The sequence below is a fragment of the Falco peregrinus genome, chromosome Z, assembly GCF_023634155.1.
Source record: "Falco peregrinus isolate bFalPer1 chromosome Z, bFalPer1.pri, whole genome shotgun sequence".
NCBI classification, from domain to species: Eukaryota; Metazoa; Chordata; class Aves; order Falconiformes; family Falconidae; genus Falco; species Falco peregrinus.
In genome coordinates, this window is record NC_073739.1 from 23,423,087 (window position 1) to 23,447,706 (window position 24,620).

The 24,620-nt window shown below is 37.9% G+C and overlaps 1 protein-coding gene across 2 annotated transcripts in view; it reads right to left on the bottom strand.

The window, feature by feature from the left end:
* Positions 1–1,572: 1,572 nt before the first annotated feature.
* APC (APC regulator of WNT signaling pathway) overlaps positions 1,573–24,620 on the bottom strand; it is a 102,842-nt gene continuing 79,794 nt past the window's right edge. For both annotated transcript variants that reach the window (XM_055790265.1, XM_055790264.1), the window contains exons 10-16: positions 22,075–22,453; positions 20,724–20,819; positions 19,728–19,867; positions 18,022–18,099; positions 15,479–15,595; positions 14,652–14,866; positions 1,573–14,241 (exon numbers count right to left, since the gene is read on the bottom strand). In XM_055790265.1, coding sequence (XP_055646240.1) covers positions 7,680–14,241; positions 14,652–14,866; positions 15,479–15,595; positions 18,022–18,099; positions 19,728–19,867; positions 20,724–20,819; positions 22,075–22,453 — 7,587 coding nt within the window. In that variant the 3' untranslated portion in view covers positions 1,573–7,679. The remainder of the gene's footprint in view (positions 14,242–14,651; positions 14,867–15,478; positions 15,596–18,021; positions 18,100–19,727; positions 19,868–20,723; positions 20,820–22,074; positions 22,454–24,620) is intronic.

Genomic DNA, 24,620 nt, shown 5'->3' on the forward strand with positions numbered 1-24,620 from the left:
CAAAGGGATATTCCATACCATATGACATCATGCTCAGTGTATAAACTGGGGGGAAGCTGGCCAGGGGCCACTCCTCAGGAACCAGTTGGGCTTCATTTGGTGAGTGGCGGGCAATGACATTGCGCATCATTTGCTTTGTGTATTCTAATTCTTCTGTAATCATTATTTTCTTTCCTGTCCCATTAAAATGTATTTATCTCAACACATGAGCTTTCTTATTTTTATCCTTCCGATTCTCTCCCTTATCCTGTGGGAGTGGATTGAGTGAGCAGCTGTGTGGGGCTTAGTTGCTGGCTGGGGTTAAATGACAAGACCCAAAACATTTTAAGTGTCAAATAACCCATCACAGTTGTTCAACTGCTCAATTATAGTGAGAAAAAAAGATGCCAACTCCCTTTCATCATACAATGGCAATAATAACAATAATGGGAGTCTTCTCACCATTCATTACAGATTAACTTTTACATCTACCATCCTGCTTTTCCACAGCTACACCCACTCTAAATGTGTGCCATCAGAGACCTTGCCAATGACCTAGGTAATATACACAAGTAAATCTGAACTGTGTTAACAGTGCACCCAAACTGCCTTTTCCCTTCTGTATTTAGCCCAGACAATATGCTTTTTGTCAGAGGATTGTTGGAAGTAGGGAGAGAATTAGGCATGACCTACCTTCATTTGTATTAAATGTAATCACTCAAAATCTCCTTGTTTTCACAATCCCTGCTGACTTAAAGTATGTTTAAACGAATTTAAATAAATAGATAAAATACTATCACTCCAGGTGATAGTATTAGTACCTTTTCTTTATTCTGAAAAGTTTAAGTTACTAGCAAGGGAATTTCTTTTTCTGCATATAAATCAAGACTTAAATGCATCTTTCTCTTGAACACTTCAAAAATAAGGTATCAGCTAATCGGTCCTGAAATTAGAACTCATTTTCTGAACTATGAAAAAGAGCACTACAAATATTAGAAAACAAAGGATCTTAGTAAGTCAGCAACAGTGCCTTTTTTTAGTTTAGATGCTTCTAACTATACCGAAGTCTAAAGCAAGTATAAGAGTGCAAAGTATATATAAATCCATTTGTGTGTGTGTGTGTGTGTTGGGAATGAATCAATCTAGGTCACTTACTAGTCTCTAATCAGGGACTAAAGAATGCATTCTTTATGGAAAAGGCAGACTTTGGAATTAACTAAGCCTTTGCTGTGCTTATGAGTTGAAGTAAACCTTCTTGTGAACCTCTTGTAAGTAATAGAGATTACAGAATTACACTGTGTTGGAACTAGATTTTGTTTTGTGCAGTTTGTTCTAAAATGAAACATGTAAGAGAACAGAGCGTATTACTGGTGAACCATGTGTCTCTGAGCTTCTTTTTTCCACTTACTTTATCTGAAACACAAGTACCACTAAACAAAACTGCACGTTTTTTAGAGAGTGTTTGTTCTGATATGCTGAATCCTTGCTCAAGGGTCTTAACAGCAACTTTCTTTTAAAATCAAATCATATTTCTGATACAGAAAACAAGACGTCTAACTTTCAGTAGTAGCCAAGAAAAGAATTCCACTCTGACAAGGTGCAACCAGGAGGAAATTTTATATAACACTGCAAGGAATAAATAAATTATGCATAGCAAGACTAAATTCAGAATATGTATACTGTGAAACAAAATACATTAGAATAGTTGAAGAAAGAATTACAGAGTTAGGATATAAACAGTAATGCATCTCAGGCAGAAGCAAACAACAAAACTGAAGGGAACTGTGGGCTGAGATTGTTCAAGAGAAACAACACTTACAGGTGGGAAAATGCATCTGATCTCAGAGGATGACAATTTAATTACCTGCAAAGAACCAGCACAAGCTTTATGCATGTTAAATCCCACCAAAAAGTAGGGCATTAGAGATACTGTTTGTACATATGGCTCGAGATCTGGACAGAAGTGCGTTTTACTGAGTGAGAAGCTCCCTCTGCATCCTCCTGATATCCTAACTGCAATTCCACAGCCACTCAAGCAAAGGATGCTTTCACAAACCGCAAAATTAGAATAATTTCCTGAAATCTTGAAGTGGCAGAAATTCATAAATATGTAAGCCTGTAACTGTGTGGAAATTTCCTAAGAAAGGTAATTTGCAGAACTATGCTAGGGAAGCATTACCCAGTAAGTAAACAGCACATCTGGTAAACTGAAAAGTTGACAACAGAAAACCTATGTATTAAATACATATTTTATATTAACATTGGCATCAAAAATTGACACCTGCATTAATTACTGTTGTGAGCTCTTAAGCTCTTCTGCACCACAACAAATCCCCTTGCACTTCCAATAAGTAACAAAACACAACACGTAACCAGTTAACTTACCATTCTGACTAAAAACTCAACCTTAACTACGTAACATTCTCTATAAACACATTTAAAGATACAATCTATTATTCTGCATATAGGAAACTATGAAGCAGGAAGCATATTTCTACATGTGATTTGAAATGAAAATAGAAGCATGGGCATCTCTTCTGGTTAAATGTAAAAGTGCAAAGGACATGGCTGTGGAACCAGAGAGTGAATACATTTGGGTAATTTGGTATTAAGAAGGTCCTTGAAGATTTAAGCATGTGGAGGAAGCCATGCTTCATATTAACTGACACTTCACTTCCGATTTGCAGCTTAATCCATCACACATCTCATCAAGAAAAAAGCTGTCAGACAGGCAGATGCAACTTTGCAAGGAATTACAGTAGATGCATGAGGTTATGTTTAGGTGGAAGTCTACACGATTGTTAGTGACACTTATGGCTGTTCATACTATTTACTGAAAGCTAGATGAGAAAAGCCAAGTCTGTGAGGCATCTGGTAATGACAGAATAGAAGAGCTTGTAGAAGTCCACCTGAACATTTTCCAGATCATCCCTACCAGTAGTACTGTCTTCATTAGGGAAGGGAGATGTTCTCTCCCTCTTCAAGCCTCTTCTAGAAACAACTAGCTGCAATAAATTTTTACTGGAAGGGTTTACTGCATTGAATTTAACATTAGAAATTTTAAAATTGTCACCTAGAATCTTACATATGGTAGGAAAATGTGTTCTTTGCATTTTTTTCATTTAGGAAAAATTTATTTTCCACAAGCGCAAACTATAGACTGATGCAATACTTCTGGTTAGTTGTCAGAATTTCCAGGATAAAGGACTTACCCCAACATGACATACTTAAATGCAAAGCACTAGGGGCCATTAGGCAGAAGGTCAGAGTGAACAAGAGTAAAAATCCCTCAACTCTAATTTGCCTTTGCTCTCTCAGAAAGGGTGAAGAACAGGTTTAAAACTTGGCATATTGGCTTAATATTGCCTCTATGGCTTGATCCAACCCACTGACTGCCCACATAAAGGAAGCTATCCCAACCTCTACCTACCAGCCCTAGCTTTTATTTTCTTTTCTGCTGGCTCCAGTGGCACTTGTCGAGCAAATTCAGAATGCTAAATGCAGCACTAACCCTATTCCTCCCATCAGTTCTGCTAGCTAGGTAACATGTGAACTAGTCCACTGAAAGGTCAGTTGAGAGCCAGGATTCACAGCCATGAGCATGGAAGGAAGAAAACTTTCAATACTGCAGGCTGTTTCTTCGATTCTAGAAATAATATGGATCTTCATCCTTAAGAAGAATGAAGAAGATAATACACAGCTATCTTCTTGGTAATCTCAATTTCTGTTAAGGGGGATGAGAGGACAGACAGTTAGGAAGTACTCCAAAGCAACTGTCAAATTCAGCTGTCACATTATCAAACAGAAGTTTTGCTGTTTCATGGTCTACCGGTATACTTTCAAAATAAACCCTCATTAATTCACGGTCAAAGTGTTCTGTCTCCTGTGCATCTTATGCCATTTACTGGGGAAGACAGGGAAGTATGTCTCTAGAATAGTATGGCTTAAAGTCTCTGAAACTGTCCCTTTTCTTTCCCTCCCCCTTTACCCAAGACAGCAACTAACTTCTCAAAGCCATTAAACATACTAGTCTATGCTGAAGGATGCTGTTCCTTACTCAAGTTCATAGCAGAAACTATACTCGTATTCTGCAGCCAAATCCTGCTTGAAATAATATTCCAATCTCATCAGGAAATCCTAGCAAAGGCTTTCAATTTTTAAGTTGTCATCTCTGACAGAGTTCTGAGAATATCTTTAAGGTTTCAGGGGAAAATACTCTCGACAGAGAACTGCGCGTGAAAAACAGAAATAGATTAGTTCCCCTTTAACATTTGCAATATTTAGTCAGAAGAACTTTCAGCAATAACTTTAACTGGAACACACTGCAAGAAACTAAATGAATGTACATTTTGAAAAGTGAACTAATTACAATTTGTGAGAAGGTCAAATTTCTGCGTTTCACATCAAGAGGACAAAGATGTGTCAGTCTGAAGTGAGCTTTATGAGTGTATTTTCAGTATAAACTCAATTTTAATTACAAGTTTGATATGTTTTGGATATGATAAGCTAATTCAAGGACAAATAAAAGTCTGAGCACAAGTCACAGAAGTTCTACCAAAATCTGAGGAAAGAAAGGCAGCACATCCCAGAACAGTAAAATGAGCCTTGGTTTCCTTAGCTCCTTGCTTATGTTTTGCCTTGACATAAATAATGTCCTTTCACCTGCTGTGGCAACTTCATAAAAATAAAAACAAGAACAACTGTAAATCTTCAGCAGCATAAATCAAATCTGACTGTCCTGGATCTAGGCATCATTAACAAAATCCAAGACCAAATATACTTATTGCAGCCATTTTTTAAAAAAAATTATATTTCTGGAATCTGTTTTTATAGTTAAGCTTAGAATATAACTTTGTATCCCCATCACTAACAAAAATCAAACATCACAGATGTCCTTAAATATTCTAAAAGGCTTTTAGTGGATACTAACCATTTTAGATAAAGAATCAGAGAAATGTAGATCTGGAAAGGATTTTGAAAGATCACTTAAGTCCATCTCTGCACACAGGCAATGTGAAATATACTATAGTCTATCCCTGTGAGATGTTTCATAAACCTTTTCTTAAAACTTCTATAATGGAAATGCAACAACTTCCATGGGAAGCATATTTTAGTGTATCACTACCCTTACAGTTGGGAAGTTTCTCATCTGTCTTTGCTACAAATATACGTTACTTATGAGGATATTGAGAGACTTCCCAATTATAATGGTCATGAACTACCTCCAAAACTATCTAAAGAAGCCACTACAATTTTCAAAGACATTCTGGTGTTTGATACGCATACAACTACTTATTGTTTCACAACTTCAGATCCCCTTGGTTAGAAAACTGAAATCAGAATTTCTTTACTGAGATTCAGTTTACATTTAAATTCTTAAATTGACAGGAAACAGATGTAAAGCTGGTGATAAACAACTATCTTGGATTATATGGTGTATCTTCATATTAGTAGTTAAAAGCCCAGCATAAAAGAAGTATCACATCCATATGGTGTGACATGACCACAGAAGCGGGTTTGCATTTTAAACTCAAAAGATGGACTTCAGTATGCTGCTCCAATAGGAAGTCCTGACTTTGAACACATCATATAATCTGTCTCTATTTAATCTTTAAAAGGATGCTAACATTCACATTAGAAGTTTTGTGAAGACACTATCTACAAAATATTTCAAAATCTAACATGAGGAGTGCTGCTTAATTCACCAGATGCTACAGAAACACAGCACGTCTCTCTAAGCAAATCTGACAGGAAGCAAAGAAAAAGACCAAGAAAGACACTTCTGCCAAACAGGTATTTTTGGTATTGGCTTTTAACTTTATCTGAATTGACTTCTGTCTGCTGACAGTATCTCAATTCTGTTTGTAAACAGTGCATGTCTACAGTGAATTCAAGATAAAAATTGTTTCTTTTCACCATCAGATGGAGTACAAAAGCCACAGGTGTGATACACTTCGCAACTGTGTTAAAGCTACCATAATGGTAAAATGATCTATTTCAGGGCTTCCTGAAATCAGAGCATTTTGAATCCTGAATACCAATTACTTAGCTAACTTTAGAATAGTCCAGTCGATAAGCAACAAATTTGACATACTGTTTCATGGTTTGTTCAATCATGCACAGAATGGTTAATATCCTGTTGTCTCACATTTCTACGTTAAACCAATTCTCATCTAAATTCAGACTGTATTTATATTTTTAAAGCACAAATCTGTCCTTTCAGCATTGTTCTAGCACAAACCATATTTGCATGAAAAAAGGCTCAAGGCAGCAAATGTCCTGGCTTGTGTATAAAACTGTTTTTCTACTATGACAACAAATGTCTTGCTGCCATGGGATTCTTGCGATATTTTCCCCTTAATTTTTAAAAAATAAATTAAAAAATGCATTAACATTTCAAATAGAATTAAAATTTCATCTTATAGTCACTATTTCACATTCTATATTATTTCTCCCAATGAAAAAAACAAATCTTTCGTTTTACAAATATTATTTTAATAAACACAGTATTGTTTCAGGCTTGCAGTCATGAAAACAATTATACTGCTTGACTACTGGAAATACCCTGCCTTTAGCCTTGTTATGCACCTGAGATGTGTGAAACTGTCCCAATTACAAATATATTACAGAAGACGCAGGCCCTGATCTGCAACTGTCGTTAGCATCCTGTAACAGCCATTTGTAGTGCTAAGGAAGAACAAATACTGGAGGTGCAAGATTCTGCTAGATCAGGCCCTAAGTGTAAGTGCATTATACAACACATTATATGGTGACATCTCAAAAGAAAATACTGTATTTTTATGTAATGCAGAAGTAACACACACAATTTACATATAGTAATAATTTATTCTGAAATGTTCACTTTAGTCTCTGTTGAGACATCACCCATGTCTCATTAATAAAAGAGCAGCCATCTCACCTCAAATACCAGAATATACAACAAGTTACAGCATAGCAAAAAAATTCTACCTACTTTAAGATAAAATCTAATTCAGGTAAAATAATTTTGTTCAAGGTTTTACAGTTACACAGCTTTTTTTTTCTTTTTTTTGCAGAGCACAAAGAAAGTGTAAATCGTTACACCAGAACTATCTATGCACATTATGTGACCACAGAAATGTTAATCATTACTTCAGAAAATGAACCATCAGTTCCATTCATGCAGAAAAGCAGGCTGGGAAAGCTTGTTCAGCAGAAACCATATTACTGTGAATTTCACAGCCACATGATTAATTATGGGGTTAGATGGACTCACAAATACTAGAACAGAGTATACTTTTTTGCATAAATAATAGCAATTCTTCCCTGATGTAGTTTAGTCAGTTTGTAATCTAGAAATGATTGATAAAGCAATATGACTATCATCTCTATCTGCAATGTTCCATGATTTCAACGACAAGCAATATTTAAAGGATTATGGGATGGGATGCTAATTAAATACATGTTAAACATACTGTACAAATATACTTGCATTAACAATTTTATTCCAAACTCAATCAGGTATTCCTCCAAAATATTACCAGTGAAGACAAAGTATACTATCAAATATGGCTTCCAGAACAAGGACCTTCTAACAAGAATCAAACCTATTTACAACAAATAAAAACAAAAAAGTTCAATCCCCAATCTTTAAGTTTCATCTGAAACAGTTTCTAAATAGCTGCTGTATTTAATACAGTTTTGTTTATTTTTTGTTGCACTTAAACAGAAGTTACCAGGTAAGAACCAGAATGACGTTTAGGACTCTGAGTTCCACTGGAGTCTGGATTTTCAGACTTGGAGTCGCGTTTCTTCATGCTGTTATTTACTGGTGTTGGTATTTGTGATGGCCGAGCAGAACTACTGTCCACACTACTCTTCCTGCGGCTTGGATTGTAGTTGAAAGGAGTCACTCTTGCTGCAACAGCACCGATAGGGGAGCTATGTTTGCTTGAGCTACTGGAACTGAATGGTGTACGCTCGCTTACAGTACTTTCGTTATTTTCTGGTGTGGGAACAGCATTATTCTGCAGAGGCTTTGTTTCAGTGCCTTTCTTGTCTGGACTCTCTATCTGAAAGAAAGAGTTCAGACGGTTTTCTAAACCAATGGTACGAACAGGAATACCTCCATTCCCCGGGGTTTGTTTTTCTTGCGTCTCTTTAGAATCTTTACCATTCACACCTCCCTTCTCTGAAACACTGTCAATAACAGGGGGAGTATTTCCAGTTGGGGACCTTCCAGATCTAGGATTGTTAATTGGGCAGTCCTCTATCCGCACCCACACATCCTCTGTCTTAGAGACGGCTGGCGCCATCTGATAGATGAGAGTTTTGGAATCGGAGCCATTTGTGGCACCAGAGAAAGAATGCTGAGGATCATTCATTATCTGAGGAATTTCGTTTTCTTTTATTTTTCTCCAAGTGCCTTTTGCTGGTGCTTGGCTTTCTTTACTTTGCTTGTGTCCAGAAAGAGAACTTCCGTGTTGCTTTTCATCTTCACTTTTTGCCTTTTCACTGGATTCTGAGGAAGCTGACAGAATCGAGGAGGAACTTCCAGTTCTTCGCCAAGTGCTTACACGAGGAAGTGATGAGGAGTGCTTACTATGCTCACGCTTCCATGTTCCCGATCTATTGATCAGCAATCTAGAAGGACTCTCAGAATGAGAACGAGCTATATCATGACGTTTTGCTGGTCTCCCATCATATTCTACAGAAGGGCTCAGATTAGAGGGCAATTTTCGCCAACCACTAGTCTGGGCAGCTGAATGAATGGATAAAGACATATCTGGAAGAGACGGACTTAAAACTGGGGTCTGTAGTTGCGACCTTGTAGGAGAATCTGACCTGGAAGGAGACAGAGATTCAAACGAAGCTGACTCTTCTAATTTCCGTCTCAGAGTTGGGCTTGGAGCTTCTTTAATAAAAGTTGACTGACGAACAAGAACAGGTCTCTCCGATCTGTCAGATTCACTTCCGCTAGATTTTGTGGATGACATTCTGGATAGTTCAGTCTTTTTGTTTGATCCACCACTGCTGAGAGCTTGGTTTAACCCTTTTGAAGCAGACTCACTTCGTGGAATACTACTGGTACTCTTAGGTAAGGCAGTTTGCTTTGTAAGGTTTTGCTGGCTCATCTGCCTGCCTGGTGATGTATATGACATTCTAGCTGAACTCGAAGATTTAGTCGAAGCTGTGCTAGGAGATGATGTCCTTGGCAACTGTGACAGTTTGTTGGGAGGACTGATACCATTTCTTCCTGGGGAAATCGAGTTTCGCCCGGGAGATTGCAGAGGCCTACTTAACGGCTGCTGTTGAGGTCTAGATGGAGTGGAGTCTCTAGACCCTGACCTAGAAGGTCCTTTACTTGATACACTCTGGTTCAACCCTGATGGCTGCCTCGTTACAGGAGCTGGCTCAGGTTTCACTGATGACTTGACTCCTCTTGGAGAACTCGTCAGACTTTGGCCTTCACTGGGACTCTTGGAGTTTGCGTTTTTGAGTGGGGGACCCTTTTTGGAAACAGGACTAGTACTTGAAGAACTATTTCGAACTCCTGGAATATGTATCATTGTCCTACCACGTGAAATTGAAGGCACACTTGTCTGCTGTGGCTGCTTCAGCTGGCTTGAAACTTCAGAATTGGAGCGAGTTTTTCCTGTAATTATACTTTTATACACTTTCTTCCCTCCTTTGATTCCCCTGCTTTCAGATTCTACTTTTTTAGACTCCAGTGTACTCTTCTCTCCTGGCTTAAGAATTCTTGGACCTTTATTACTAGTGAAAGGTTTTTCTTCTTGGTCTGGGGTAAGATGAAACGGAGACCCTAGAGAAATACCAGATTTCAGTGAAAGGATAGAATCAGAGTCTGATGAAGCTTGCCTAGACAGTGACGCAGCAGCTGCAGCTTGATGCAAGCTACTAACTATAGAATTTGCACCTTCTTGTATAGCTTTCCAATCAAAGTTCTCTGAATCAGGTGAGAAACCATGTTCTGAATCTGGCCTCTGTATCTCCCTCAAATCCAGCGTTAAATCTTCTGCCAATATACCACCTGTATTTCTGGAATTATTTTTTTCACTTTCACTCTTTATTCTTGAGGGCTTTTTCTTCTTAGGCATAGCAGAACTAATGCATTCCTGCAAAAGATCATCTTCTGAATCAATACTAAGAGAACTCAGAGAGCTGTTTCTGGAGAAACATACAGGAGTATCTTCAACATGAAATGACTTAGGTGCATAACCAGAAGTCTGTGGTCTGTTTGATTCCATCTGTGGATCTGGAGCCTCAGTATGTTTTGCAGGTTCCCCTTCTTTGTTGTTATTGTTTTCTTGATCAATATCACTGAGGGAACTAAGAGATGAATTGCGAGAAAAACAAACCGGTGTGTTTTCGATGGCAAAATTCTGCATTTTTTCATCTGTAGCTGCTCCTCTGTCTGGAATATCTTTAGTTGACTGAGAGAAAGTTTTAGGCTGGCTTCTGCCTGTTGGGTGTTTCTGACAAACTTGTGTCCTGTTACTTGGCTGCTGATTTGAAGACTGTTCTGGATTAGTGCAGCCTTTAGTTTCTGTTTCCTTTGTTTCTTTTCCTTTTCTTAATTCTGCCTTCTCCCTTGAAAGGTCAACATCATCATCATCAAAATCTAAAGAACTTAGGGAATCATTCCGTGAAAAACAATACGGAGTTCCCTCAATAGGTGTGTAATGATGAGGGGAATCAAATGCAAAGCTTCCTCTTACACGCTCTTCATTATTTGGCAATTTGTCATTAAAATCTCTTGAATTATTTTTAAGATTCTGTTTCTTTGCATCTCTGTTCTCTGGATAGCTTCTGTCAATATTAACATTGCTTTTAGGCTCTGTGGCTTTTCTTATACGTGTTCTATATTCATTATTTTGGGGAACAGGCTTTACTGGTGACGTTGGCTTCTTTTTCTCACCTTCTGGTTGGTTTTTATTACTTAGAGATGAAGATGCTTGTTGAATTTGATCCATTATCTTCTTCACTCTGAAAGGTTTGTGACTTTTTCCTTTTGGCATAGCTGAGTTGATGCACTCAGCCAGAATATCACCCTCTTCTGTTTTGTCTTCATCCAGGCCTGGGGCAGTCACAGTTGAGCTTTTTGCTCTCTGAGAGTCATTGGTACTTGTACCTTCCGTAGGAATGGTGTCTCGCTTTTCAAATTCCCTGGACTCTGCTCCCATTCCCACACTGTCTACATTGGCCAACTCACTTGGGGGAGATTCTATTGTGAGATCACTCAGAGATGTAGCTGTTGAAAAATTTATTGGTGTACCCTCAACACAATATACCCGTGGCATATCATCTCCTGGTGTAAAACTCACGTGCTTCTGGGACTGCAATCTGCTTTGTGAAGGCAAAAGTTTGTAAACTGGCAACTGGCTAGGCTTTCTGGCTACAGGAGGAGGTATTTTTGGAGCAGGTGTTTGAGAAGGCTTTTTGGCTTTACGTGAAGACTTTGTTGGCATTGCAGAAATAATACATGCTTCCAGTATTTCAATATCATCATCAGAATCATCCAGAATGTCTTTTTCTGCTTCAGCAGGCTTCTCTGCTTTCTTCTTCTTGTTATCCTTTGTATCATCTGACTGTTCAGGTTCCACTTCATTTCCATGTTCATTTTCATGAACTGGAGGCATTATTCTTAACTCTGCATCTTTCTGTATAAATGGCTCATCAAGACTGAGAGCACTCAGGCTGGAAGAACAAGAAAACCCATCTGGTGTGCTTTCTGTAGCAAAATGTAACAGTGTATCAGCATCTGGTAGTACCTGAACTCTTTGGACAGCTGCATTTACAGCTGCCTGTCTAGGACCAGGCTCTCTCTTTTCCGCACTAGGTACTTTACCTTTAGCTACATCTCTTTTTACTTGAACTCCCTGAGCAGGCGGCGGCGTTTTACTTCTGCTTGGAGGCATTGTTTGTCCAGGGCTGTCTGGAAGGTCACTGGGACTTATAATACCACTTACTATTCCACTGCAAGGCTCACTTTGAACTGAACTAGCAATTGAACGGCTTTCAAAACTATCCAGGGAACTTACAGAAGTGCATCTGCTGAACATGAGTGGTGTTTCCTGCACATAATGTTCTGGTGGGCTTTTAGGAGTCTGTGCACCACTCTTTGAGGGAGATTTGGCACCTGAAGAAAATTCAACAGCTTTATGTCTAGAGGAATCAGAAGGAGACAAACTAGAAGTCTGAAGTCTACTGGATTTTGTTCTGATGTGTTGTGATGTTGATGTGATTTCACTTACTGCACCTTCTGTAGGTAGAGACCCACTGTTCTCCTTTAGTTCTGATATCTGTAGCGTGTTATTAGCATCTGCCACACGTGTGGATTGATCACGTCCTATTTCATCTTCAGCTGATGACAAAGATGACAAAGAGCTACACCTTGAAAAACATATTGGGGTATCTTCCACACAGTAAGTCTGTATAGTTTCCTGATTAATAGAGGGAGTTTTACAAGAGGCAGTCTTTTGTGCATGACCACCTCTGTTCTGGGCAGAATTTGGGTGAAGCTGATTCTGTCTCTTTGAACCAGCTGAGGGGGCCGATGTGCTCCCACTGCTTGCGGAAATATGGTCAGTTTTAGCGTGTTGCACTGAAGAAGTCTTCGGAAAAGTGAAAGATGGCTTCTGAGAAGGAGGAACTTCTGTTGAGTATTTTAAACTATAATCAATAGGCTGATCGACATGATGTTCCTCTTCATTGTACTTTATGCTGTAATTAGTTGGTCTGTCTTCTTCTTCCTGTTGTTCCTCCTCAGAGTAACGTTCACTATAGTTGGTTGGCTTATCATCATCATAATCATCAACCTGGCACAAGGACTGGTTTACTTTCTGATTCATTCCAAGAGATGAGCCTACTCTGTTCTGATCTGAACCACTGGATCCTCTTGATCTGAAGGAAGAAACACACTCTTGCTGTCCAAAAGGTGACTGGTATTTCATGTGTTTATCTTCTCCACTTTCAGTGTACACGGGGTAGGTTGCATTCTGGCTCCTTGACTGCCTTTGTTCATTTTGTTTCATTTCATCATCTATTATGTGCTTAGGCCTTGCCCATCTTTCATTCTGAGAGGGACTTTGCCTTCCAGAATTTAACTGTTCATCTGAGTATTTAAGACTATAATTAATAGGAGTGTCTAGCTCTCCGTCATTGTCATCCATATGATTTGCACTATGAATCTTATGTGCCAAGTCTGCTGGATATTGACCATAACTACAAAATTTACTTTCATCATCTTCAGAGTAAGATTCAATGGAAGGTTTCATTTGGCCTCTTTTACCATAGCCATCACTGCTGCTGACACTATTTAAACTATCATTTGAAGCTCTCTTGTATTCCATTTTTGTGTACGGGATAGGACATGTCCTGTTTGAATTCTCAGGTTTAGGAAAGTATGTGTTTGAGTGAGTGTGGGCAGTGGCTGATCTCCTTGGGGCATTTCTGTCTTCTGTCAAACAGTGCATTTCTGAAGTGGAACCAGAACTTCTGTCTTCTTGTGGAATATGCATGCTTGTTACTTCTTCCATAACTTTGGCGATCTGAGCTGCAGTGGTAGAAATCTGCATTCCTATTCTCTTAGAGGAGTTCCCAGTATTCTCTGCAGTAGGATGATAGGTATTTAAACCTACCGCTCGATCCCTATCAAGACTTCTGTCTTTCTCAGATCGAGAATTTTCTATGTTTCCTCTACTGGAAGAGGAGGAGCCAGGCAATACTGTAGTATTTAGATATGGCGAAAGTACAGTCATATTACCAGCATTAAAACTCTCTGATCTGCATATACCATCATCATGCCGACTGGAATCCAAGACATAGTCACTGTATATATTTTGCTTATGTCTCTGCTTATTACGGTGAGATGCTTTTGGGCTTAAATTATCAATGTTGTCAAAAGTCTCTGATAAATGCTGAGCATCTAATTCTGCTTCCAGTGCCTTTTGTTTTCGGACATGAAGAGATGGTAAGCTTGATCCTGGAGACATAATGTTAGCATCCTTATATTTTGCGGGCCTGTTTGCCATGAGGTTTCTTAGAGCTGCAGCACTACCCATGGCTATCATTTTGTGTTTTGAGTGGATGAGATTTTTCAGCATGCTGACTGCTCCCATGTCCCACAACGCCTCCTGATCCTTTGCATTTCGTGCAGAAAGATTCCACAGGGTCCCACATGCATTACTGACTATTGTCAAACTGTGTGACTTCAAGTGTTGTAACAAGGTTTGTAAGCAGCTGTTCTCTCGCAAGATTTGCCTGGTGTTGAGTAATTGAAAATAAACATCAGTAGTGGCATTTAAGAAGGGTAAGAGACAAAACAAAACAAAAACCTATTACGCTAGAGGCAAGTTTTGCCCTTAGAAGGAAAATCATGAGTTCTCCAGTGCAAATTTATCTCGTATTTCCTCTAGCTTTCATCTGAATGCTAATCAAATCCTATTCCAAATACGAATAGTTAGCTTTTAGTACAGTTCACCATTAACAAGCAGTAGGTCTTAACCTCTTCGCACTTTCCTGTTATTTAAGTGAAATACTTGCCTTATCAAATGCATTAAAAATTAACTGTACTTAACTACCATACTTAGTACATGCATTCATATTAAGACTCAGAAACTGTCTAATACACATGTGGAACTGCTGAAGATTTTCAGAAAAAATATACCTACCTATGGTCCTCATTAGTAGCAATTAAGCTAGAAACGTTTCTTAGTATTCCTCCTCCACTTTCTATAATCGCTAAAGTGTTTGTTTGGCTCCGGTATGTCAGTGTGCTGACTAGAAATGCAAGAGCACCATCAACAGCACATATATCAGCTTTGTTCTCAGTACAATGTGCTGACAAATTCCATAAGGCACTCAGAACACTTTTTAGGGTGGATTCCTAGGAAAATAACAAAATGACATATTTAGAAAATTAGAGAAGTTTTCAACTATTGATCTCAAGCTCTCAGAAATTAAGTTAGCTTCAAGGAGTTATTTTATGTTCCAGTTTCTACCTTCTGGGCTGGTAAGCCTGATGCAGGCAGCAGTGCACATGTAAATACTTCTGTTTGATTCTCTCCTTCAGCTATGGATTTGGTATTGCTTTCCTCAAAGTTTTCAGAAATGTGTGCCACAATACTTGCTGGCTGTAGTTATCTATTCACTAACTCAAAAGAGGCTTTATTAAATTGCAAAATTTTAAAAAACAGCTGTTTCAACAGCACAGCTCATAAAACTGAAAGGCAAAAGCTGTCAACCCTCGTAAATAAAAAATTACAGAAATACTAGTGGTATTGAGATGTCACTGCTGCACTGTGGTCTGCTGCTATGTTAAGTCAGAGCAACTCTACTCTTCAAACCTTCTTTATATCTTAAATAATATCTTAAATACTTCTACCTAAACCATCCCAAATATTTCACCAACTTTTTATCAAAAAAAGGACAGTATTTGTGTTTTGTGTAAAATAAATGCAATCTTTCCAAAATTTATCTCAATCAGTTATACAGATACCTTCTTAACTTCTAAAGCACATTCCATCAATGCTTTCACACTTCCAACTTCTCTTAGAGTCTTTTTACTGTTTACATCTGCTCGCCAGGACAAGTTCCTCAACACACTTGCAATGACCTGCAACACATAAAAGAAAAATAATGTGTTTCAATATAGCTACTTTAGCAGGTTACCAGACTTTCCTTCTGGATTTCTGGAATGCTATGGATTAACAGTGGTCACGTTCAGTATCTGAACTAAAATTTGCTCAAATCTGCTTTTTGCTGTGTTGTCTGCTAGACTGTTCTAACATTTCAGTATGAAGTTTGATCAAAGGCTTTTGTGTGTGGGTACCTAAAAAGAAAGATTCAAAATCAGGTTCCCTGTTTTCCAAGCTGGTTGAAAAACTGGTCCAAAAATTCAGATTTGTGCTCTACTCTGATGTCTGCAGTAGACCTACGTAATCTCAGGAGATACTTAATTATATAATTTTTTTCTCAGCTATTCTGCTTGTAAAATAGAACAGTTAACATTTTGCTTGTCTCTCAGATGGTATGATTACTTTGATTAATGTTTATGAAGCTTTTTAAAGCCTTTAAAAAATACACTGTGTCTTTTACAATCAGAATAGTTATCTACAGAAAACGAGTAGCCGTTCAGCCTATGTCCTTGTCCTCGGCAGCAGCTAGACTGAGGTAGAATTGTCACTATAGCGGACAACCCTTACATACTAAACACCATCCATTTATGGGCTGCAGTAAGCATGTATTATTCCTTGTGAAATGTATTTGATAGAAAACGTTTACCTATGGATGTTCTCATTGTCACAGAAGTGCATAAGCTTGTTAGATTATGTGATGAACACTCCCCTGCTCACACGGACGAGGGAGCACAGGGAGGCAGTGGCAGATGGAAGAGCCCAGTGATACCCCTCCCTGGCGGCTCCTGTGGTGGGTCCAGGAGCAATCATCTCACCAGGGGCCCATCTCGACATGCCCAGAGGAGCGCAGGGGCCCAAGGGCAGGCAGGAACCCAAACTGAGGGCTCTGAGGGGGGGGCACCCTGTCCAGGCTCTTTCCAGGGCTCTGCCCGCAGGTCTGCAGCCCCATGGCCCAGGTGTGACACCCATTCAAGGAAGTCAACGGAAGAGCTCTTTGCACCTTCTGGACCAAGGCAGGTCAGTCCAGAAGTCCTGACCTAGGGATGTGGGCCATTTTATGGTATTCAAGGGAAGAGCATTCTGGAATTGCAGAAGACTTAGTATGGGATGGGAGGACCCAAAAGCTCCAAAAGCAGGAAAAAGGATGGATCCAGGTGATTTGGAGTGGTACAATATTGGGTAAAGAACAAGGATAAGAGGACAGAAAGGCACAGTTGCACCTAAACAGTCAGCTGGCTGATACGCTTACATGGCCAGGCCCTTTGCCCAATAAGCAGTCTGTCCCATATTCTTATTAAAAACCATTTCTAACTTTTCTTGAGTGAGGGACTTCTTTGTGTGCATGCATATGTATGACGGTCTACATACCAGTGGCTGGAGACAAACCACGGGGTCAAAGGGCCCATGCATCCGTGACTTCCTTGTCACTAATAGTAAGTATACTTAGTTTCTGCCCCAATACCAAATCAGAGTTTACCCAATAACCTTTGCTGTAATTCTAATTATTTTGTAAATCATAACTAGCTAGTTCCTCCTCTAGTGGAGAAATTTTTTTGTGTTTTAAGAGATGAAGTAAATTCTACTTAAAATTCTTCTTTTATCTGTTAATTCACTCAAATTGCAAGGAAAACAGGGTTTTCCTTCCCAAAAGCTGTTCCAGTTTGTTTACTATATATTCATTAAAATGAACTGTAATTTAATATTTAATAATATTAAACAAGTTCCATACCAATGAAGAACAGTTCTGCAGTCCCAACTCTCAGGATCACCCTAAGCACCTCCTGAGGACACCTATTTTCAGGCTGTTTTCTTTACACAGCAGGAGCCATTGGAAGAGACACTCAGGTGTCACACTGAACATCTTGCTCGTACTTAGAAAACTTCTTTGGGAGGTGCTGACGTCAAGGGTAGTTATGTATGACTCGTCAAATCAAATGCACATTCTCTTTCAAAATGCAGCTTCATCTACTATTATTCCCTTATTGTTTACTTGCTGCAACTTGTAGGAGGAGTAGGAGGAACTGCAATACTGTATTAACTCTCTGGGTAATCCCAGTCCATTAGCACCATCACTAGTAAACTAAATTAGAGAATCTAAGATCACTCATATCTATCTTTAGAACTGGACTTCCACTAACAGATCCATGTGCTATGCGTGCTTTGGTGAAAAAACAGAGTATGACCCTCAGATAAGCATTATTACAAGAAGTTGTACTTACTTCAACTTCATGAATGTGATAGAATTAAAGTATAAAAATAACCAGTTGCAAGACTAGGTGAATAGAAGGCAGGTAAATATTAGAAAAGGAATACATTATTTTAATACAATGCAGTGAAATTCATAGGATGAAAAGTGATGGAAATGCCCAAGCCGAAGAGGTACTTAATCTCAAAAGGACGGTACCTGCTGTAAGTCTTCACTTTCAGATTTTAGTTGGGCTACAAGAGCTCTCATGCAGCCTTTCATAGAACATAATGTAGCCTGTTAGGTATCAGAGCAAGAAAATAAAATTAATACTATTTAACAACAGGTTAGGTGGCTTGCTTCTGCACAATGTTTTGATATCTTAAGCTGATCATATCTGAAGTTCAATAAAAACTTAGTAATGTATGTTGCCAACAATAAATATCTGGTTTACAACTACTAAAAAGTTAAGTGTAACTATCAGTTTCTATTCTGTACAATACACAAGCAGTAAAATTGTGCTACATTTCCTACTTTTGACAACAGATCTAGGACTTCATTGGGAACTTTACTACCTTAGCAGCCTTCTTGACCACGTGCCAGAGAAAAATCACCTTTGAGCTGGCAATGTGTTATTACCTACTATCTATCAAGTGTCACAATTCTATTCTTTCTTTCAAATAAACATAGCATGAAAAGTAATATGAGTATTTAAAACTGACACAAATGTAACAACATTTCTGACATCTGAAGAGTAACATTTTCAGAATACAACAGCAATTGAAAAAAAGGTAAGGCTTATGTTGAAATTGTGACGAAGCACACTTTAGAATTATTCAAAACCAAAGTACATGTTAAAGCTGTACTACTCATCAGCTGGACAGCATGTACATTTACATCTCTGAGTAGTTTAGTTTATGTTATAAACCCAGTAACTGCAGCCCTGTAGTGGTTACAAATTGCATGATATAAAGAGCAAATCTTTTGTGAAGCAATTCATTTTCTGGGCAACAGGTTGCCCAGAGCAGCTGTGGATTCCCCATCCCTGGAAGTGTTCGAGGCCAGGTTGGATGGGGCTTTGAGCAACCTGGTCTGGAAGAAGGGGTCCCTGCCCATGGCAGGGGGGCTGGAACTAGATGATCTTTAAGGTCTCTTCCAAGGCAAACTATTCTATGATTCAATCTGAAGCAAGGACTTATGCTTTACTCTTGGCTAAAACTTGGAACAAAACCCAAGTCATATAAGCCTGTTATTTCCATTCACTCCTGAAATGTCTTCCTCTAGAGCAGAAGGATAAAAGTCTTCTCAGTACAAAGTTATTTGTAAGTTCCATAGCTTGGCAAACTCTGGGGCAAGAAATAATTGAAACTTTCCATCTTTTGAAAGCAGGGCCCTTGTCAGAAATTATAGAACCTACTTTCTCTTATAATAATTTGAAGTAGTGCCCATTATGAGCCAGATACATTCCAAATATTTAAAAGCAAGCTCCAGCCTGAAGGAAGAGGAAATTTGCAAGATTTCAGAAAGTAGTAGTATTGTTAAGTAACTGACAACTTTACAAAATCTGACTCAATTAGCAGTATTAGTTCAACATTCTCGGAAAAAACAGCCACTATCTGTAATCTTTGTTCCACAGCCATTATGTGCTATACGAATCTAATGCTCATAAAAAATTAAGCCAATAGATAAAATCCTTACTTTCAGTGACGTTTTTTAATTTAGTATGAGAGTTGATACTATACTCGCATCATACAAAGTTCAGTTTCTGGTGCTCTCTGTCAGAAACAGGACGTAATGACAGATATTTTGAACTTCTGTCTTGAGCTCAAAACTCAGTAACTTATCCTGGAGACTTTCATCATCCACCTTGAGAATTACAATTCAAACATTAACTGAAATTACTGTGTTTAAAATTCTACTCTTACCTTGTTTGCCACATCTCCAAAAGTCAAGTTTGTCAGAGCCATTCCAGCATACCTCCTTAAGGTAACACTATAGTGATCATTTGTAAGTCCATACATTTCACAATCCACCTGTAACAGTTCAGCAATGGCCTGCAAGCCTCCTTTGAAAACAAACAAGTAAGAAAATAAATAATACCTGTACTCTATCATACATACCAATGAACAAAGTGCATTTTTATGTATACAACAAATGTCAAACAACTGAAAACCAGAATGCTCAGAGAGATAAACTGTTAAATACTGACTCTGGATCTTGAATCTTGTACTTAGTAACAGCTGAAAGGTATGATAACACGACATTGAGGTTTCAGGGCAAAATGGGAACAGGAGGAATTACGAGAAAGTTAGCAGTACACTCATCTTTTAATTCCACCCAGCCAAAATCATGTTTTACCAATTAACTCATACCAGCTACATAAAAGGCTATTTAGTAAATCTGAGTATTACTGATTTAATTATTACCACTGAAATTATTTTCTGAGGAAAATAAATAAAATATTTTCATTGATTACGAAATTGGCAAATTAAGGAAAATTCCATGCACAGAATTTACTGACATGAACTAAAAAATTCAGGCTGTTAAACAGGAACCAACTCAGGACAAACAAAACAAACGCAAGACACCAATAAAAAATCTCCCACCATTGAAAGTATTCTCCATTATAAGTCCAATACTTCTAAAATTGCACATATTTCCATAATAATTACGCTCTTCCAAAATTCACAATTCATCCCAGGAAGTGTAACTGACAAAATTTATCTACTGCAATATGGTCTGGTTAATTTAAACTGCATTCATCACTTAGAGGGCAAAAACTGACACAAACAAACTGATGATCTGTTTAAACTAGTAGTAAAAAAAGCAGTAAAAAAAATGTACCAGTGAGGTACATGGCAAGTGTGAGCATTTCCAGAAAGCTTTCCGAAGAAAGTCAAGAGAAATACATTTGGCCTTACCAAGTTCATTCATTGCATGTCTGTGTTCTTCATCAAATGAAAGTTTCATCAGAACACACACTGCAGGACAGATCTGATGATCCACTGGAGCAGGCACTGATCCAGAAATAGATAACAATTAGTATTTCCTAGGCGATTTTGCCTAGATTATTAAGTACCCCAAAGCAAATCTAATTTTAAAACAAATCAGTTTTGTTCAGAGTTTGTATTTTCCCAGTAATCCATGAACAGACAATTAGTTAAGAATGTTACTAACAAATGTGTGTAGTAGAAATATATTTGATGCTAAAAAGAAATTAGGGAGAATCCTGAACGTATGCATTAAGACATATGACTCCCAGTACAAAAATTATCATATTACTTTTAAAAATTAATAATCTTAGTGAAACAAATCAGTAAGGTTAAATATTCTCATGGTATTAAATAATGTCACTTAATGTGATGCTGTTTCTTTGGGTATTATGTCCTTATGAATGGTTAATTAAACTTTTTTTTTTTTTGGTACTGGATGATCTCAAAGGTCTTTTCCAACCTACAGTATACTATGACTCTCTAACTGAGAGGTTTTAAGTCCATATTTTTGTGAGTTAGATTCTGGCTAATGCTCGAATGGTATCGGTACATCGGTACATCAGTACATCATCTTCAGAGCACTGCTCCTGCTACATGGCTCTTGCAGTAACTCCAAAACCCATGACAAAGCCCACTGATTTCAGTGGTACGTCTCTCAAGAGACACCTACAGACAGTATTACAAAATACCCTCAATTCATAAAAGCAGCTAAGCAATGCAGAAGGTTATATCCTTTTTCTGACTGTTCCCTGAGAAAACTCCCTTACAGTGTCACTTTCATATTTTAATACTGAAATTTTTCTTACATGCATTATAAATAACAGTTCATATGATATTGAATAGACTGAGATTATTTAATTTGTGCTCTCTGTCCCTGTCCTACATGAAATGTGCCATCTCCTGAATACACCCGTATGAAAAACAACTTGGCATTATTTACCTAAATGCTTCATTATTCATTAAAACGTAAAATAGATGGAGTACATATTCAATATTGATTTACACATTATAAATATAAACCACTAGAACTATTATCTGGAAAGCACACCAAGGTCTATGATTTAAATAACAAGTTTCTAAATTGGGTATCATAACTGTAATAGGTAAGATTTCCTAACACTACCTCAACTAAAAAAACCCCAACAAATCTATACACACATACACACACATATATATAGGAAAACTCACATTTAACAAGTCAGATTAAAGTTGCACTTTCTGCAAATTCACTATTTTCAATATATCCTTGAAAAATTTTTATATGGCTTGCAGAACCTACTTGGGTTTTTGTCTTCATCCATGCCTTGTTCATGTGCTTCCTGCCATTCCCAACACGTTTCACAGTAAGCACGGATCTGCTCCAGAAGATGGAGCACACGGATTTCCCGTCTGCCTCGTTTGTCATCAGGCTGGGAGTGAATGATGTTATGCAGTGCTGCGCTGGCTCTGGCACGGGCCTCTTTACTACCACGAGAGTTTCCTAACAAGACAGAGTCTTTATCGTTGCCATGTAAAAGCTGGATGAGGAGAGGAAGACATCCAGACTGACGCATGGCTATGCAGCTGTCTTGGGAGCTAGACATGGCTAGCAATGTTCTTGACATGTCATCTTTATCATGAGTACCAAGCATTGATAACAATGAATACACCATTTCCACCTGCAGGTCAAATGATTTTAAAAATACAGTTACATTTAAAAAATACACATAAAATTAAGCTGAAATGAAATCTGAATGGTACACATGAGCAAAACCCCCTTATTTAATGGCACAAAACCCCTGTGCTATTTAGAAATAACTACATACTACTACTACTTCAGCTTTCATAATTAAAAAATCTTACTTTGTCGTTAAATGGCCAGAAGAAGTGGGTGGTAGCTGTATGTAACTGTATTAATCTTTACAACCAATAGCAAAGACATTCAAATTTCCATTGTACAAGAAGATTAAATAAACATGCTAATGAAAGTGTTTCAGTTTGAGAAATCTAAAAATATACTTAAAATTAATTGTCTTAAAAAACCTGCGTTCTGTATGAATCACACTTTCATGTAAAGATGCTCTTCAGTGAAAAACTCTTTGTTGTGTGGTATTAGATACAACAATTCAGACAAAGGATAAGGACGATTACATGAATTTTTAAGTTTAAATTAAGCTAAAAAACCTGCCAACTATGTATTTCAAAGTTTTCCTTTAAAACTTCTTCAAATTAACATTTTTTGTTACAATGACTAATTTGCATATGGACAAGATTATTTATTGCAAATGCAAAACTGAAGAGTTAAATTAACACTTTTTCAAGTTTACAGGGATAAAACCAGTAAAGCAAACAAATGCTCATTTAATACATAAATAGAATACTGAGCATCTGTAAAATTAAATCAGGGCATGCAAACTCAGCGTTACACATTTAATTTGGAGTAACCAAATTTCTCATCAAAAAACAGCAGTTTTTGAGGGATTCCCTTGGCCGTCATGTAATGTAGTGGTCAATGCACTTTTTGGTTTGTCTCTCCCACTCTTGTTTTCTTCAGTAATGGTTTTACATCAAGAAATGCATTTGGTTCTAGTGAACTTTCAGTAGAGTAACAGGATGTAGAGGATGATTTTAGATACTACCTAGAAACTCCGAACTCCTAAAGCCAAGATAAACAGAAACATTCAAAATCAAAACACAACATAAAGAAACTATCAAAGGGAATTGTAAAGTAGCAGTGTGTGGGGTTTTTTTTTTTAAGAAGGAATGAGTTTTTGGACTGTTAGGTAAAGTTTTCCAGTAGGAACTAGATATTTGCACTGGTTACCAGACCAATGAATGATTTTATTTGGTTTCTTCAGAGACAATTCAAATGCACCTGAAGATGAGTACAAATACCAAGTTACAAAAAAACTGGATAGCAATGGCTAGACTAAGCAGCAGGTTTGTTAACATGTACTTCTCTAAACAGTATGGGATTGCTGAAGCAATAGAAATCTTAACATGTGAAATTGTATGATCACATGCAAAATCCACTGAAAGAGTCTTGGAAAGAAGCCAATTTTATGACAGCCTATCATCCCAGTTTGGAGATCCTGTCTTCTTGACTGGGGAAAATCAAATAATAGCATTAAAACAAACCACTTGGATTCTTAAAGGAGAGTGAATTGAGTCTGCTTTAAGCATGCCTCTTGACAGATATTTCCAGTGGCACCTTTAATCTAGTATTATTTGGATTTGGAAGCTAAAGTTTTTGTCAGAGAATAAAGCTGAAGAAGCCACCAAAATCTGGCCTTCAGTTTGCAGCAAATAATAGTATAGGAAAACCTAAAAAAATAACTTTGTGTCTCTGTATACACACACTGCCCACAGACACATCTCTTTCTAAGTTTGTAAATGCATTCCTCCATTATGATTCTCTAACACTTTTTCCTTCTTCTCTGGCATTAATATTCAGCTTTTCCCACCCACAGCACACTCAGTTCAACCTGTTTCTTTGCCTGTATCCTTTCACACTTAGTCCCTTTCCCTACCTGCAGGGCTCTCCTGTTTGCAGCTTTTGGGAATTGTACAGTTTGCAATGAAAACTTGCAGACAGACAGACTAGCTGATGTCATCTCCACTTGGAACTTGCATACAGTGCAGGAACAAAACTACAACATTGTAACGCTGTTTTAAGTAATTAATACTATGTCAAGCTAACAGGATCTGCTTCCCAAAAGACTGTGCTCAGCACACCGATAGTCTATACTGCTGCCGATTCCAGAGGCAGTATAAACTTCAATGGTTCATAAACACAATTTTGTGTTAACAGATTTCCCCTTTTCTACCCCCTCTCTTTTCACGCTG